The 12035-nt window shown below is 48.8% G+C and overlaps 1 protein-coding gene across 2 annotated transcripts in view; it reads left to right on the top strand.

The window, feature by feature from the left end:
* Yipf1 (Yip1 domain family member 1) overlaps nucleotides 1–6135 on the top strand; it is a 30786-nt gene extending 24651 nt beyond the window's left edge. For both annotated transcript variants that reach the window (XM_052717476.1, XM_052717477.1), the window contains 2 exons: nucleotides 1567–1683; nucleotides 5913–6135. In XM_052717476.1, the coding sequence (XP_052573436.1) occupies nucleotides 1567–1656 (90 nt within the window). In that variant the 3' untranslated portion in view covers nucleotides 1657–1683; nucleotides 5913–6135. The remainder of the gene's footprint in view (nucleotides 1–1566; nucleotides 1684–5912) is intronic.
* The last annotated feature ends 5900 nt before the right edge of the window (nucleotides 6136–12035 follow it).

Below are 12035 nucleotides of genomic sequence, written 5' to 3'. Positions count from 1 at the left end.
AACCCGGGCTGGTGTTTTTGTCTGAGTGCAGTGATGTGTGTGTGGCGGCCCCACACCCGCTGAGGTTCCCCCAGGACTTGTCTTGAAAGTGATCTCCACACACACCTGGCAGGGGCAGCGGAGGAAGCATCCAGAGGGTGGGTCCTCGGTGGGGTGTTCGAGAGCCGACAAGCCTACGTTTGAATGAGTACTGGTGCCCTCAGAGAGACCGGAGCCTCCTGGCCCACAGTGCCTCAGGATGGGCTGGGCCGGGCACAGACACTGTCAGATCACAGGCTGTGTAGACACTAGAAGAGAGTGCCTTTTAGAGACCGTCTTATCAACCTTTTTATAGACAAAACGGAAGAGGTAGGGAGGCCGTTCTGGAGCCACAGTGACAGTGGCTAGTGCCGATGAGGGACCTGGGCCATCCAGCCCCGAGGCTCAGATAATCCTGAGGAGGGTTTCCTCCAGTGGCCGGGAGAAATCATTCCTTCCCTTGCTGACCTACTCAGTGCTCCTGGAAGAGGTCCTGAGGAGCCCAGGATAGCATACCCTGGCCTCTGACTCACTCATGTCCCCCAAACAGAGGAATTTCCTCTCTTTGTGCCAGAAAACAGCTATAAGAAAAGCCTTTAAAAGTAGGTTTGTCCTGGGGACGTGATAAGCTAGAAGGAATATATGGGATAAGGCAACGAGATCTGTTCGGAGTGTCAAGGTTGGAACTGTCTGGGAAACCCGAGCATGTCGTGTTGGCGCCCTCTTCTGGCTCAATAAGGGCAGAGCTGCTGCAAAGAGTTCTTACCTTTTTTAACCTTTGCACCTTCCCGAGCCACCAATGCCAAGGGCATCCTGAGCCCCCGGTAGCCCTTGGTATAGTAACAGTTTCCCCTTCCCTTTGAAGGAAAGCTCAAGGCTAACAAGATGGGTGTTTTTTGGGGCTAACGCTAGCATCCTCGGACCTCGAGGCAGGAGGGAAGATCTTTGCTGCCTCCTCTCTCCCACCACCTCCCGATTCCTGACAGCTAACCCGGGTGGTGAGTGGAAGCGCTCCTCACGCTCTTCATTTCCAAGTACTAGGGAGTGAAGCTTGCCCAGCCCTTTCTTTTCAAGGTCCCTGCATCTCTCGTCAACCAGCTGGTTTAGCAACAGTCGGCTCCTAAGCCCCTGGCTGCTTACTCTCATGCCAACCCCGATGAGACGCAGGGAACACAGTCCCCGTGTGACCCAGTAGTTGCAGAGGTGAGCTTTGGAGTCAGGTGAGCACAGCTGTGAGCCCTGGCTTCGCTGCTCCTCCGTGCCTGCGGATGATCCAAGTCTCTGTGAGCCTCGGTATCTGCACCTGTCAGGTGGGGCTCACTGTAACGGCCCCTCAAGGGCGTTGGGAAGATTCAGGCGTACAACATAGCGCACCCAGTGAACGGGAACTAAGCTTTAAAAGGTTGAGTGAGATAGACAGACATACAGACCGGTGGCTGCAGTTTGGTGTGATGACAGATGTGACGGGGGAGGGGACCCCCGAAGACTGTCAACGTGGCTCCTGGAAGAATGCTCACCTGGCTTCCTGCTGTCTCTCTTTTCTGGCAGGCTTACTTCTTTGACGCCCCAGAGATGGATCATCTCCCAACGACTACAGCCACTCCCAACCAGACAGTCGCGGCAGCCAAATCCAGCTAACAGGGAACGCAGTTTTCATCTCGTGTGGTACGTTACAAACGGGCAGGAGCATCAGCTCTGCGTTAGCATGAAGAACAGGAGGCTAGACCCTGTGTCTTTCTGCACACCTTCGTGTGGGTGTGTTTCTGTTGTTGAAGATTGCATTTTGAAGTCCACATCCTGTCTCCCTGCAGAGCTGGGAAGCGTGGGCTCTTAGATCCCGGGCAATGGAGTCTCTGCTGTCATTATACTTACCTTCTCTACTTCCTGTGTACTTTCCAGTGGCACAGGAGGGTTTCTTCATTTCTTAACTGTCCCAGTGATTTTTCCGTATCTCTGTGACTTCTCAGGCTGGCCTCTGAAACCCGTGTTGTGATCTCTTGAATGACCTCCTGGAGTCTCTAAAAGCTTCTGAATTTTTCTGCCTCATTTCTTCAGGGCCTCTGAGGTTCTCCCTCCATGAATGTTAGCTGAGTGGGTTAGAGTGCAAGGAAAAGATCCAGCGTCATAACATAGGCTTTGCTTCCTGTTCTTCCTCCTTAGTGGACCAAGGCTGAGCCGTTTTTTTGGTTGACTAGTTCCCATGTAGCCCAGGCTAGCCTCCAATTCACTGCGTAGCCAAGGATGACCTTGAATTCTTGCTCCTCATCCTGCTGCCTCTGGTTTTCAAATGCTGGCATTACAGCTGTGTGTCATCATGCCCAGTATGCCTTCCCCCACTTCCTCTGGGTGAGGATTGAACCCAGAGCCTTGTACAAGCTAAGCAAGTCCGTTATCATATACACTCCATGGTGAGCTTTGGCAGGGAAGGGCAATAATTAGTTAGGATGCAGTTTCTCATGCCAAGCACCTGGGTCTCCACCTATATTTGAGTTTTACAGAGTAACACACATTAGTGAACGGGTAAGGAAGGCTGGGAATCGACACTTACCGTTTTTGTCTGTTTCTTGAGTTTTCGAAGTTCGTTGAGCTTCTCCACACTTGGGTGACTTTCCTATCGACACTGTGCTGTCTTCTTCCAGATGACAAACCAAGGTGGAAGATCTCCCACTTTTTTCTCTCTCCTCTCCTAGAGAGACAGAGATGAATGTGTGATCAATGGCATTTACATACTTATTTTTTTTTAAGATTTATTTATTTATTTATTTATTTATTTATTTATTACGTATAGTGTTCTGCCTGCATATATGGCTGCAGGCCAGAAGAGGGCGCCAGATCTCATTACAGATGGTAGTGAGCCACCATATGGTTGCTGGGAATTGAACTCAGGACCTCTGGAAGAAGAGCCAGTGTGATTAACCGCTGAGCCATCTCTCCAGCCCCATTTACATACTTATGTTATGAAAGAAATTAAACCTTTAGTCAAGAGGAACATTTGAAAGATAGCAAAAAGAAAAGATCAGGTCGTAAAACGAAACTATTGCTGTATGGTAACTGTCAAAACTGAAGTTTTTGAAGAAATATAAATAGAAGTTCTAGTATTTTCTTTTCACTCTTCAGTGGGTTGGTGTGGAGCCTCTTACTTTAGCATGAACACACAGTGGCTTGTTTGTATCATGACTTCCTCGCTCATTCAGGTAATCTGCAGATGGACTCTTCTAATGTTAATGAAGAAGGTCTTGGCAGGGCAGGTCCCTTCCTTAAGCCAAAGTTCTCGGGAGTTGGACGGAATCTTCGTTGACTTGGCCTCTGTAGGGCTTGGCCTGGCTGGCTTGAACAGCACAGACGACTGGTGCATGTTGGGAGGGTGAGCCAGCACTTGTGAGATGAAGGCATACAAGGATGATGGTTTCTATGCTGAGCTCATTACTACTCATATACGCACTGAGGAGGTTCTGTGAGACTTAGAAAGCAGATCTTGTCTCTGCCTCAAGGATCCTCAGTCTGATGGGTTGATCCAGCCTAACAGGTCACACAACATGGTATGAAAGAGTAGTTACTGAGGTAGGTGGTCAGCTGAGCCCTGTAGGGCACAGGAGGGAATGACCAAGGCTTCACAGGACGGGCTTGTTTGGACTGTGTTCTGAAGGTGAGTACAGCGGCTAGTTACTCGCTTCCGAAGGAGTAGTCCACATCCCACGGCTTGGGAAAGGGGACGGTCTAGGCTGTTCAGTGGGACACAGTGATGCCCCAGAGGTACACATCTCTCAGAATGAGAAACTCTGAGTCCAGCTAGAGAGGGACAGAGAGAGCACAGGGATCCTTTGCCTGTGTCCTTGGCCTAAGTTACCCGACATCAAGCTCGTGAGGGCTCTGTTGACTGACTCCAGAGCAGAGACTTAAGGCTCTTTCTACATTTCACAGCCAAGGAGCTAGACACACTAACTCTGGTGCTATAACCCTCCAGAGAGTTGGTGCGGGGGGTCCAGGAAGTGATTCCCCAACCTGGCCTACACAGAGCTGGCACCCCTGGGCCATGCCCAGAACTGTGAGCTGGGCTAGCTCCATTTCCGTGTCAAGTCTCCAAATGAGATAGTGATGAACGGCTTCTTTGCAGCCTCCGTGGCAGAGCATCCATCGCTTTGCCAATAAGAGGGGCCGTTCAGAGGCCCGGGCACTGCAGATTTATGAGCTGGCCCTGCCTTCTACTGTAAGCGCTGGGCTCCTAGCTCTCACTGGAGAAAAATGGCTTCAGATCTCAACAATAACCTTCCCTGCATAAATCTGTGCATGCGGACAGCTTAGCGTGGAATGGGTTCTTCTGAGAACATTAACCTCTTCCCTCCCGGGAGCACTGGGATCCGAGGGGAGCCTCTAATTACCGGTACGCAGGGAAGCTGCCCCAGAGTAAGTCACTAAAGTCGGTAACTGGGCCATCCTTTCTTGTTACCCGAGTGTCGGGCTGTTTCTCCTGCGGCAAGCCCCTGGGGAGGTCTGCTCTGGCTTGTGGGATTGTATGGAAGACCACACCTGGGCTGAGGCACCTTCCCACGGGCAGTGACAAGTATGTGTGTCCAGGAGAGAGCAGCCAGCGGCCCATCACACTGCAGTGTGACGAGCGCTTTAATAATAGGTGAACAGAGGGTTTCTGGCAAGGCCTTTGTAACTAGAATCTTCCTGATTGGACACATGGGTTGTTTATAAGCTGCCATCTTGCATCTCTCATGTCACGAGCACTGACTTCTTTTTCTTTTTGAACATGTCTGTGTGTGTGTGTGTGTGTGTGTGTGTGTATGTGTGTGTGTGTGTGTGTGTGTGTGTGTGTGTGTGTATGGTGTGGGTGTATGTGTCATGGCACATGTGTGGGAGGCCAGAGGACATCCTGAGGGAGCTGTTTCTCTCTCTTTCTGCCATGTGGGTTCCAGGAATGGAACTGATAAAGGCAACAAGTTCCTTTATCCTCTAAGCCATCTTGCTGGCCCACGAGTGCTTATTTCATAAGTTAAAGGTACAAACCATTTCCCAGGTTTCTACACAGTAATACTTTTATTATGAAACCAGCTTTGACTTTGTGCGGCAAGTTCCCTGAAACCATTTAAAAAAAAATAGTTGGGTGTGCCTTTAATCCAAGCAGTTGGGGGTGGGGTGGGGGGTGTAGATACAGGCAGATCTCTGTGAGTTCAAGGCCAGCCTGGTCTACACAGCAGGTGAGACCCTCTCTTGAAAATAAATTAAAACGTACTATTTTAATTAATTCCTTGAGAATTGTACACATTTGGTCATATTCACGCTCCACTTCTCCTGACCCCTCTCAGGTTCACCCTCCCTGAATCCCCCTTTGACATGTCCTCCAGCCTGCGTGGCTGCACCCCATCACCCACACCGTAGCCTGTCCCTCCCACGCCAGACACGTCAGCAGTGCCCTGCCCGGAAAATCTCTTTCCAGTCCTTGGGCTGTTGCTTTCTCAATTTTCTCCTTTGTTCCCTTTCTTTGAGGTAGATGGGAGGCCCCGGGATGCCAGCTGGGCCAGCCCTGTCCACTGGGCCGTCTCCCTGGCCTTCGTCTTAGGTCCCAAGTCTCTCCATGACTGATTCATGGCTCCTCAATGGTGCCACAAAGACCTGGGTGGAGGAGGAGTGAACAAAGCTTGGGGGTCCAGGTCGGAGACTGTCAGCCGTGGTTCTAGGAAAGCAGAGGAAAAGCTGAGGCCTGGCCGTACCCCTCCTGGTGGTGATCTCTGCATCGAGTGCAGAACTCAGGACCAAGTTCAGGATCTGTGGGGTGGGGGTGGCGGGAGGTCCTGATACTGAAGTTGAAGATCCTTGCTGCTGCTTAGCTCCGGGGATCTTTATCTTAAACCTCACCTTTTTTTTTTTTTTTTTTTTTTTTTTTTCAGTTCTCTCGCGTTTGGTGGTGTGTGGCTCTTCTGGACACAACGTCCACCGCCAGAAAACTAGATGGGCAACGTCAGCAGGGACCTGCTGTTGCCTTGAAGCCTCGTCCCTGTTTAACAAAAATTAAGTGTTGGTTTGGGGGTGTCAGTCACATGATAGAATCTTGCCTGGTGTCTGTGAGGCCCTGAGAGTCCAACCCTGGAAATAAAATGCAGCGGTGTTTGACACGTGTCTTTCAGCTCTTCCTTCTCATGCACTGATCATCACTGTGATCACTGGGACTGAAAGGTGAGGGAGTGGGGTGGGCAAGGGAGGGCTGAGGTGGGGACCACTGAGTCCAGGAGTTGGAGGCAAGTCTGGGCAACAGAGTAAGACCTGGACCCCCAGTCCCTCTCCTAACCCCAGAACAATGTATAGATTTCCTCATACCTGGGGGAAATCCTCACAGAAATCAGCATTTAGACATAATCTAGTAAGACAAATGGATTTTTGTTTTATTTTATATTTTTGAGACAGCACCTTGCTGGGTAGCCCAGGCTAGCCTTAAACCTGTAATCTTCTTGCTTCAGCCTCCCGTGTGATTACAGATGTGTCCCATGCGCCCAGTTGAAAGTTGATACTAGAATCCACTTTAAGCAGAGTCATAAAGGGGTTTGAAGGTAGAGTCCACCATAAGCAGAGGCACCATAAGAACAGAAAACATGTTTGGGGGCCATAGAGGGTATGCATGCAGGTAAGTTTCAGTTTCTTTAAAAAATGTTTTAAATTTTCTGTGTATGAGCCTTCCCTGTATAGATTTCTGTGCACAAAGTGTGTGCCTGGTGCTCTCAGAGGTCAGAAGAGGGTGTCAGGTCCCCTGGAACTGGAGTTACAGGCAGTTGTGAGCCCCCATGTGAGTGCTGGGAATTGAACCCAGGTCCTCTGGAAGAGTAGCTAGTGCTCTTAACCACTGAGCATCTCTCGGGGGGGGGGGGGGGGGGCAGTTTCAGTTCCTTAGACCTCTACTTCCTGTCTTAGTCTAGTGCCCAAGAACAGCATGTAGCTGAAGTTATCCTGTTCCTGCCTGGCTCTCGTGGCCCTCAGACTCAAATAAACACACAGACGCTTATATTATTTAAACTGTTTGGCCTAATGGCTCAGGCTTCTTGCTGTCTAGATCTTACATCTTAAATTAACCCATTCCTATTAATCTATAAGTTGCCACGTGGCTCGTGGCTTACCGGTATCTTAACATGTTGCTTCTCATCACAACAGCATGTAAGCTGAACGCTAGTGGCCAGTTCTTCCGGGTGCACTGGCTGAATGCCCGTGAGGACAGGGTGGCTAACGGTAAGGCTTGTGTACCGGACAGAAGCACCCAGCGCAGTGCCTGGCTCTACTCCTTGCTTAGTGAGTGCTGGTGGATTAAATGAAGGAAAGCGACACACAAAATGAGTTCAAGAACTTAAGTCTTGACCTGGACCAGCAGGTTCTTCGGTGACTGTAGACACGGAAGTTTCTCTGGCCCAGCGCCGGCCCTTAGGTCCGGACAAATCTCTCCCACCCGCAGTCTGCAGCCACTTATAAAATAACCACTCAGAGGCTTATATTAATTATAAACTGTATGGCCCATGGCTTCAGCTTCTTGCTAGCTAGCTCTTAGAACTTAAATTAACCCATTCCTATTAATCTATATGTTACCACGCGGCTGTGGCGTTACTGGTCTGCCGGTATCTTGTTGCTCCTTCAGTGGTGACTGACTTCTCCCCTCACTCTCCTTTCTTCTCCCTGCTCTTCAGTCAGAATGTCCTGCCTAACCTTATTCTGCCCCGCCATTGGCCCAACAGCTGTATTTATCAACCAATCAGAGCAACACATACAGCGTACAGAAAGACATCCCGCAGCAGGTGACAGGTTCCTGAGTGGGAGGACCAGGGAATCAGCGAAGGAGACCAGAAAGCTGGGGTCAGGAGTTCTTGCACAAGCTGTGCCTTATGCCGAGCGAGTTTATTAAGAAGTACAGCATCTTAGATACAGTTTGCAGCGGGGAATGGGGCAGAGTCAGCGGAGAGCTATCGCACAGTGAGATGAAGTCAGCAGGAAGCTAAGTAAGCAACATTCCACAAAAGGACGGGCTATCTCAAGTGTGTTACAGACGGAGCACACAGTGGCCTTGGGACTGACAACTCTGGCCTCTGCAGAGGAAAAAGCCAGGTTCCCAGGACCCAAAACCTTACCTCCTTTGAGGCCCTGTCCCCAGTCCCAGACTGGACTTTGCCAAGTCTACCCCTGGGCAAGGACAGATCTAGCGATCTCGCTGCCCTTTCATCAGGGCTCTGAGTGAGCCTTAGATCGGTCTGGCTCCCAGCAGAGTCTTCTGAGTTTGTTAGCGTTGTTTGAGAGGGCACTGTGTTATTTTATGACACCCACCAACTCCCAAGTGTTAGCTTAAAACGTGTTGTAGTTCTTGTTCATATTACAAATTCATCACAAGTTGATGGGGTGGTGGTTCCTTCCATCACTCAGATACTGGGGCAAGGGGTACTACCGGTTCTAAAATCGTTGTGGTCACCGTGTCAGAGGAAAAGACCTCTGGGGCATCTCACAGTGGCAATGGAGTCTGCAGCTGTAAATGACTCATGGCACTCCTGCTCATAAGAACTCACGGGGCCATGCCGACAGGTTACTTGAAAGGTGGGTGACAGGGCTCGGCTCAGCATCAATGCGTTGGTGGAAATAAACAGAATACACTACTGTTCCCCTTTTTACAGTTGAGGGACCATGCTGACTTGAGTGACTTGTTCAGGCTCACCGGCTGTCTGCAGGGCACTGGGATGCATTTTCCCTGCTTTTGCTGCACTCCAAGCCGTCACCTGTGGCCCGTATGCTCTCGAGTGTCCAACGGAGAGCTCTGGTGCAGCCTCTCTCTCATCCCTGCCGATGAGATGCCGTTGGCCCTGCTCTTCACCTATGGGTCTCATTTGACCGACTGAAAAGGGTGAAAATCTGTGTGCGCAGCCTGGATCACACGCTTTGCTCATTTTACGTGGGTTTCCCCGTGGTTTGCTCTTCATTGGTTGTCCTCATGAGTTCTGACGCCCAAGAAGCAGACAGCAGGGACAGCCCTGCCACATAGCCAAAATGAGTGCAACCTGGCCACGGGGAAGAGGGAGGAGCCTGAGCTTGCCTATCTGTGGACTGGCCATGAGGAAGAGGGAGGAGCCTGAGCTTGCCTATCAGTGGACTGGCCACGGGGAAAAGGGAGGAGCCTGAGCTTGCCTATCTGTGGACTGGCCATGGGGAAGAGGGAGGAGCCTGAGCTTGCCTATCTGTGGACTGGCCATGGGGAAGAGGGAGGGGCCTGAGCTTGCCTCGCAATGGACTGAGCCTTTCAGAGTCTTCCCCAGGCTGGGGTTGGGTCTTTAAAAACAGTGGCCTGCTCCGATCGCCCGGTGTTTCAATTCCTTTTGCTCCATTGACTAAATGTGGTTGCACAAGAGATGCTGGGTGTCCGAGCAGCTGTTTGTCAAAGCAGACGTCTTTTATTTTCCTTTTGCAAAGACTAATTTCATTAAGAACTGGTAGCCTTCGTTCTGAAAAGGACTGAGTCTGAGGCTAACCAGATGGGCAGAAGGAAGGGTTATTTGCCAGCCCGACCCTTGTATTTTACAAGCTTATAAAATATAAAAATCTGTACCATTGAAGAATTTGAAATGATTTAGTAAATTTTTTAATATTTTAAAAGTACTAAAGAAATTTAAAAAACAAAAAAATTCCCACATTTCCGTGTGTTGCTGGGTGGTTTAAGATGAGGTTCAAGATTTTCAGGAACTTCCATTATTCAGAGGTTAGATCTTTGCCTAACTTCTCTATTACTTGCTTTTACTTTTTAAAAATGTATGCTTCTCTGTTAGTCACTTAAAAACATAAAATATTTATTTTTATGTGTATGGATATTTTTTTCTGCAAGTGTATCTGTGTGCCATGTGTATGCAGTACCCGTGGGGGCCAGAAGGGGGCGTTGGATCCCTGGAACTGGAGTTACTCGTAGTCATGAGCCACCATATGGGTGCTGGGAATCAAGCATTGGTCCTCCAGAAGAGCAGCCAGTTCTCTCAATCACTGAGCCATCTCTCCAGCCCTTTCTTTTTTCTTTTTTTAATTTTTATTTATTTATTTATTTTCAAGACAGGGTTTCTCTGTGTAGCTTTGGGCCTCTCCTGGAGCTCACTCTGTAGACCAGGCTGGCCTTGAACTCACAGAGATCTGCCTCGCTCTCCCTCCCGAGTGCTGGGATTAAAGCTGTGCGCTGGCCGGGCGGTGGTGGCGCACGCCTTTAATCCCAGCACTCGGGAGGCAGAGCCAGGGGGATCTCTGTGAGTTCGAGGCCAGCCTGGGCTACAGAATGAGTTCCAGGAGAGGCGCAAAGCTACACAGAGAAACCCTGTCTCGAAAAACCAAAAAAAAAAAAAAAAAAAAAAAAAAGCTGTGCGCCACCATCACCAGGCTTCTCCAGCCCTTTCTTAGTCACTTTTTAATTTTTTTTCTATTAGTTACTTTTATATTTTTGGTTGTCAACCTAGCCTTTAACTACTGAGCCATCTCTCCAGCCCCTTATTACTCACACCTGGCTTCTCCAGCCCTTTCTTAGTCACTTTTTAATTTTTTTTCTATTAGTTACTTTTATATTTTTGGTTGTCAACCTAGCCTTTAACTACTGAGCCATCTCTCCAGCCCCTTATTACTCACTTTAATAAGTTATTTATATATTTTCATTTTATGTGCATTGGTGTTTTGCTTGTGTGGATGTCTGTGTGAGGACGTCAGATCCCCTGGAACTGGAGTTATAGACAGTTGTGAGCTGACCTGTGGGTGCTGGGAATTGAACCTGGGTCCTCTGGAAGAGCAGCCAGTGCTCCTAACCTCTGAGCCATCTCTCCAACCTCCTATTAGTCACTTTTAGAAATCCTTTTTACTCCTTTGTGATTAAAAATTATTTTGCTGTACTTTTGCTATTGTGTTTTTTAGCTCTTGAATTCCTTCTAGTTCAAATTCCATTTATGATTTTTCTTTTATTTTAATTTCTTCCCTAAATTCGATCACATAATTATTGAGCTTTTTTTTTTTTTTTTTTTTTGGTTTTTCGAGACAGGGTTTCTCTGTGTAGCTTTGCGCCTTTTCTGGAACTCACTTGGTAGTCCAGGCTGGCCTCGAACTCACAGAGATCCGCCTGGCTCTGCCTCCCGAGTGCTGGGATTAAAGGCGTGCGCCACCACCGCCCGGCCTAATTATTGAGCTTTTACAACATTCATTGGTGTGATTCTTTCACATCACATATGTTAGTTGATTTTATTTTGTCCGGGGTGTGTGTGTGTGTGTGTGTGTGTGTGTGTGTGTGTGTTATAGTTTCACATGTCTTGTGCACATTTTCTGAATTGTCACTTGTCTGAAGGGACGCCCCTCCGTGTTTGTTTTCCCAGGGAGGGAAAGAGAAAGACTTTGCCGCTCTGGAGTGGCTGAGGAGTTCCTTACTTCTGTTGTCACCTGACCGAGAGCCTGTAACTTTCTATAGTGTACCAGATAATTTCTGAGCAAAAGCTCCTTCAATACAACATCTTACAAGGTGGTTTCGTGATTGGCGAGGAAACCTGGGCTCAAACAGCGACTGCCAATGGTTGTGGGTACTGGTGACAATTTCAACCACTTCAGGCGACTAACTGCTCAGTTCCTGACTGACAGCTGCGGTGGTCTGGGAGTATCTCCCTCCGCAGCTCAGCCCCAAATGTGGCCTCACTGGGTGTGTGCAGGGGAAGCAGTGGCCTCCTGTGTTTGGGCAGTGACTCTCCCGCTCCGTCCTACAATCTGTTCTTTGCCCCTGTGCCCTTTCAGCCTTCCAACACCTGGCCAATTTTCCACATTACATATTTCTTTGAATTAGATGTCAAAAACTGTTCTGAATGGACATTTTATGATACACTTAATTTCTTTTGTTGTACTCATTATTTTGTCAGTTTAATAAGCATTCTTGGACTTTTACTAATATGACAAGCACTTTGGAAACAATAAGAAGCAAGACAGAGTCCCCGCTTTTGTGAGGGTTAGGAACCAGTGGGCAGTCAGACAAAAGGAGTAAATGAATACTTACA

The sequence above is a fragment of the Peromyscus californicus genome, unplaced genomic scaffold (assembly GCF_007827085.1).
Source record: "Peromyscus californicus insignis strain IS unplaced genomic scaffold, ASM782708v3 Scaffold_5__1_contigs__length_169319896, whole genome shotgun sequence".
NCBI lineage: Eukaryota > Metazoa > Chordata > Mammalia > Rodentia > Cricetidae > Peromyscus > Peromyscus californicus.
This window is presented reverse-complemented; position numbering and strand designations above follow the sequence as displayed.